The 6000-nt window shown below is 38.3% G+C and overlaps 1 protein-coding gene across 1 annotated transcript in view; it reads right to left on the bottom strand.

Moving 5' to 3' along the window:
- Positions 1-2527: 2527 nt before the first annotated feature.
- Positions 2528-6000, bottom strand: part of col5a3a (collagen, type V, alpha 3a) — a 53332-nt gene continuing 49859 nt past the window's right edge. Inside the window, exons 65-67 of the mRNA XM_041976181.1 lie at positions 5913-5981; positions 4898-5131; positions 2528-4689 (exon numbers count right to left, since the gene is read on the bottom strand). Coding sequence (XP_041832115.1) covers positions 4543-4689; positions 4898-5131; positions 5913-5981 — 450 coding nt within the window. The 3' untranslated portion in view covers positions 2528-4542. The remainder of the gene's footprint in view (positions 4690-4897; positions 5132-5912; positions 5982-6000) is intronic.

Here is a 6000-nt window from a genome sequence, read left to right as displayed (position 1 = left end):
CTTTGTGCTGGATGTGAAAATTCAAGTTTTTGCTGGTACTCAGACAAGTCAGTGTGCTCTTTTGATTTATGCCACTTTCTTTCCGCAGCCCTGAGTCCGGCTCTGTTATTCCTTAGAACCTATGTGAGCCATGGACTGGGAGGATTTTGTCTAGCTAGTTTTGACACCAGAGGACAGAGTTTTTCCAGAGAGGCGCCAACGGAGGAGCAGAGTGTTTCTGTAGCCTCATTAACAGACAGTAAGCAGAAGTCGGAGTGGGAACGGGGGGTAAAGTAAACCTCATCAGACAGCTGTGTAGGTCTGAGGGATCTCAGGTTTCTGTGATAGGACACCATTTTTGGAACCGCTTGAGTGACATGAGGAAGGAAGACAGAGGATATAACCAGGAAGTGGTCTGAGAGGTGCAGCGGGGTGACGGACAGGTCGGCTGTGGAGCAGTTTCTGGTCAGCGCCAAGTCAAGAGTATTGCCAACTTTGTAAGTTGGAGGGGTCTGAACCAGTTTGAGATTGAAAGCGTAGATGAGAGCCAGAAGGTCAGTTGCTTGTGATTTGCCAATGTAAATGTTCATGTCTCCCATGACAATTAGCGGTCTGCCATCATCAGGAATGTCAGAGAGTATCATGTCCCTTTCAGAGACAAACGCATCTCCTGGCTGCTATAGGCTAGCGGCTGGGTACATGCTAGACCTGTTGCTAGGCCATCACAGGGACAGAAGGATCAGCTTACAAATATCAAACTAGATATTAGCCAATGACTCCTTCATCAACAGTTTCATTCTACAATGCAAATTAATTTTGCATTATATTAAACTGTCTTGCATGCTAAGAAAGTAGAAAATTACACCATTTTTAAGGCTTAAAAAATATTACTTGAAACATTACACTTACAGTTTGGATCATGTTTCACAAATGTGATATTGCATGTATTACACTTGATAATTACATTTTAGTTCCATTTGAACAAATATTGTGCAGCAACTCTATGTTTTTTTTTATCTTTGCTATCAGCTGCGGTTAACAACATTTTCAACATCAACATGAATCACTGTCAGTGTTAAACGTTAGAAAGAAATATGGTCAGGGTTAAAAATAAATAGAAAGACAAAAATTATACTATCTTATCTTACAATTTTTAACCTTCTTGTCTTGTGACACTACATTTTGTACATGTGGATAACCAGACCTAGTATGTGTATTTTTTGTGAGATTGTGATGGTTTGGGACCATGCACATTTGTGGAGTATTACATACAAATTGCAAAATACAAAGGATTGGCAAGTAATTCTTCTAGAGCCTTAACAAGCACTGTTTAAAGCGTTTAAAGCACTGAGCCCACAAAACAGCTGGAAGAAAAGCTCTTATTGTTTCACTTGCAGTGTTTTATATCTCTGAAACGAAAAAACTGCTTTCCAGTTTCTTTCAAGTCACTGTCATTTAGGCAGCTAACTTTTGATAGATTATTCTTATTCTGTTATTAGTAAACTAGTACATATACAGTATCTCACATAAGTGAGTACACCCTTTCACATTTTTGCAAATATTTTAGTATATCGTTTCATGACACAACACTACAGAAATGAAACTTTGTCATACAGAATATCAAAGTTTAGTTTCCATAGTTTGATATTCTGTATAACAAAGTTAAATTTATTTAGTGTTTTCTCATGAAAAGATATACCAAAATATTTGAAAAAATGTGAAGGGTGCACTCACTTATGTGAGATACTGTATAGATAGCTCTTTTCAAAGAGCTTAAAAAAAGAGAGCTCTTTGAGAAAGCAGCTGTATGTAGCACTGCAGTGATGCAGACAAAAGCTTAGCACACAGGAGAAACTATGGCTATAGGAACCCAATGTCACCAGAATGGAGGACACTATAGGATGGAATATGAACAAGGAAAAAGGGCAGTGCACTGAGGAAATACCATATTGACAGTCACTATGGTGTTCTGCTATCATTATTTTGAGGTAGTGGAAACAGATGACCTTTCCTGGTCAAGAGCTTAGTGTGGATAAGATTCAATTGAGTGAAAGAGAAAGGAAAAGAAAAGGAAAAGAACATGTTAACCTTTATTCAGCTATTGATGCTAACCTTGAACATCGGCCCCTAAAGAGGAGAACCTTGTACCAAGATGTGTACAAGAAAACAGTTCATGTGTGTTGGTGTGTGTGAGTGTGTGTATGAATGCATGTGCTGTGCATTTAGTCTATTTCAGCCTTTTCATTACCAATCTCATCTTCCCACCATTTATCTTTCTATCTATTCTTTACATCTGTCAATTTACCGCCTTCCCTCTTGAGAACCGAAACAAAGCTAATTGGAATAAATGAACTGGGCAGCAAATTGGATTTGATTACATAGATTGTGTGTGGTTTCTGATTGCATGCTTGCTGAGTGAAAGCTGCAAAAAAAGGTGGTAATGAAGAGTGGATTACACTGTGACTGGACATTGCAAACAACCACATGCCCAGTGGACACTGTTGTATGCTGCCTGGATGAAAATAAGAAAACAGACTTCTTCTTCTTGACTTGTTGTGGTTTTTATTTGCACAGCACCTTTTGAAAAAAACATTTGTTTTCATTCAGGCATAAGGTTCTTGCTCAAAGAGTCCTAAGAATAACTGTACAGTATATAAAATTAGTACAACAAACACTATACACATGTATGGCACAGCATTACGGGAAAGGAGAAGAGAAACAAAAACAGTATTGCTTGAATGCTATGAAACAAGTGGAAAAGCAGGACTAAATAACATAATTACACATTGTTCATGTAGCCTACATTTTTTAGTCTGAGGAGGTAGTTAGAGCATCAAGAAATTTCATTTGCTCAAGGGAAAATCAGCCATTAAGTACGATTCACTCACATTTGCTATTTCTGTGGTATTTCACAGCTCCATTTACCAATTCAATTCAAAGATGCTTCAGCCAATCTGCAGAGAGAGACAGTAGTGATTTCATCATCTAAAAACAAATTCTGAATAATAGAGTGTTCTTGCGACATCATATCAGCACCCATCGTGATTTTACTTGTGATATTTTTCAATTCACTATAAAATCATTGAGAAAAAATATAAAAAAAAATCAACCTATTGAAATCTGTTAGCTCCATTCTTAATTATAATTACACTGTGCTGAAACCAATTTACTATCCCAAAATTATATGAGCGGCAGATCAAGAGTGGTTTCTCCCTTTAAAGCAATTAGCTGTGTTGCTCTGAACTATTCTTTGCCTCCTTTTACTGGCTCTGTGAAAATGACACAATCAGCCAGAAGATGTGCCACAAACAGGAGACACATCCCCAGCCTCTGAGGGCATTTCGTACTGCTGAAAGAGCAATAACCCTCTAACTCTCCAGTCCTATAATCCTGCCCACAGAGACACACAAACATAGTTACACAAATAAGAATCATCTTTAGCACCACTGAAGAGCAATTCATGCCAGAATAGAAATGCATTCTGTTCAAATTTCAGCATATGAACAAAACAGAGGAGGAAAAAAAACTGAGTTGGGCAGAAAAATCTAAACAGGTTAAGTCAGCAATTAAAAAAATACTCTCAGGAGATGCTTGAAATGTCTCTTGGTATGAAGGACTGCACTTTGGAAAAGGGAACATTTTAATCAGCATGTTCTTAATTCATCCTCTTAATTCAAGCCTGGAAATATCCCCAGCTTGAGTGCTGGGATATGTTATAGCAAGTGCATACCGCTGCTGAAAGGATGGAACTCTGATACATACAGTATTTAGGTCTGCTGAAACATGGAGGGCTCCAACAGCTTATTATCAAGCATATGGGGGGAAGCAGTCCAATACAGGAAACAACCTTATTCATTCAAGTAAGTGTCAGGCTCAATAACTAGCAACACCAAATGAATACAAAACAAGGCAATTCACTGAGCAAACTGCACTTGAAGGGTAAAAAGGACAATTTATCATTCCTGCTCACAGGAAATTAATTATAGTGCTCGTGTGGAATTATTATGCTAGGCTAGTTCACAACTAGTCATTAAAGTGAAATCCAAGCATGCAAATGAACGCCACAGCTCTGATTTATTTGGTCTCCACTTTTTGCTTTGGATGTCTACTTGATTTGGAAGCTATGAGACATCCATAGGCTGCAAAGTCAACTGCGCTGCAAAACAGTAATACTAACTGTGACTGCACAGATCCATTGTGTTTATAATCGGTTGTTGTCAAGTGGCATAGTCCCCATAATTCCAGAGGATCCATTATAGCCCAGTAAAACAGTGAGAAAACAGAAACAACAATAAAAACATATTTAAATATATCTAACTGCAATAATTTCCTTTGGTAAATGACCTTTGCTTCTGTTGTTGCATATCTTTTCTTTCTTGCTTTAGCACATACAGCTATAAAGCCTTAGAAAATATTTCATTGGCCATTGAAGAGTCTTAAAACTCAAACCCACATGCTGGAACATAACAAAATAAATATTGTTGGAGTACCGGTTAAAGTCCAGTTTCTTTCACTGAAAACCTCCTGTGAATGTCTTCTTATGTGTTTGTTGCTGCCAAGACGTTAGCCATTGAAGCACACATGTCCAACTTGAAATCCAAACTTCTGGTTGTTGCTGCCAAAGTCTGCAGGCACCACATCTAGGATAGGGAGCAGCTCTGCTGAAGGGGAGTCGATCTCTAAAATGGTTTTGTCTTGACCTTTACGGAACTGTAACAAAAAAAAAAGGAAGCCATTATCAGAATTTGTTTGGCTTTAATGTATTAAGTATAACTAGCTCCTCCCACTCTCATCTAAATCAATCACCAAATCAGTTGTATTGAGTCCAGCTTACAACAGCCCAACAGTCACATTAGTCTCATTAACACTATTTTCCTATTTGTCCAGCTAGTCTCCTTCCTCAACACACAGTACTGACCTGGCATCCATCATGCACTGCTGTGATGAATGGGCTTTTGGAATGTGTCAGCTCCTCATCGTTGCTGCCCCGAAAGCGGAGGGCATGCTTATAGGAGAGGGAGGCGCTGTCAAACCAGCCTGCTGAGTTCTGACAGGTATACGTGAAGCTTTGCTTGGCTGTGGCACTTAGCAGTTTTAAGAAGGTCAGTTGAACTACGTGTACAGGGCTCCCATCCCTGTCATTGTAGGAAAACTGAATGAAACAGAAACATAGAATGTTTAATATGAGATTAGCTTAATTAATAAAACAGCATTCTCACATACAAAATAGATTTTTTATTATTGACAAAGTCATCCCTTTGACACTAATGAAAAATCTATTTTGTATGTGATAATGCTGTGTGAGCGTAAGTACTTTTGTACTATGGGTAATAAAGCTATGAATTTTAACTGTATTTCTATTACTGAGGTCACAAGTGTCCCAACACATGCTGGAGTTTTAAAACCCAAGAATAGAAAAGACTACACAGACCAAATAAATCTACAGAACAAAAGAAAACTACGCTGCAGTCAGAGATGGCGTGGGAGAGTCAATAAATTACAGCTGTGATGGCAGCTATGTTATTATTTGAGAGAATTATGAGACCTCAAAACAGGTGCACATGAGAGGTCATGAATGCTCGTCAATGAAACACAGCTGTCAACAACATTGTGTGTGAATCATGCTGCATGCTGTAATCGACTGTTGGCAATTTCAAATAAAGCGCTTCATTGCACATAATCTAATAAATGAATACCAAACTATCCAGAGAGCAGATTTACGAATAAACCAAAATATTCATATGCAGCCATGTGCACATAGATGGATACGCACACATGTTTACTCACTCGGTGTTATGCATGAATATCAGGCTGACACTTTTAGCTTCAATGGGTAATTTACCAGAGAAAGATTGCAAATTGGCTTTTGGAGCCAGCTGAGATTATTTTTCAGAAATGTGGTTGGATTTATTTGATTCATTTCTTTATCTTACCTGTTTGCCCTTCCTGTATTGACTGTACCAGCTTCCTGGTTTCTCTTTGTTCCATGCTGATAATTTCACCTGGACACTCAAAGGAGAT

This window comes from Melanotaenia boesemani, chromosome 2, assembly GCF_017639745.1.
Source record: "Melanotaenia boesemani isolate fMelBoe1 chromosome 2, fMelBoe1.pri, whole genome shotgun sequence".
NCBI classification, from domain to species: Eukaryota; Metazoa; Chordata; class Actinopteri; order Atheriniformes; family Melanotaeniidae; genus Melanotaenia; species Melanotaenia boesemani.
This window is presented reverse-complemented; position numbering and strand designations above follow the sequence as displayed.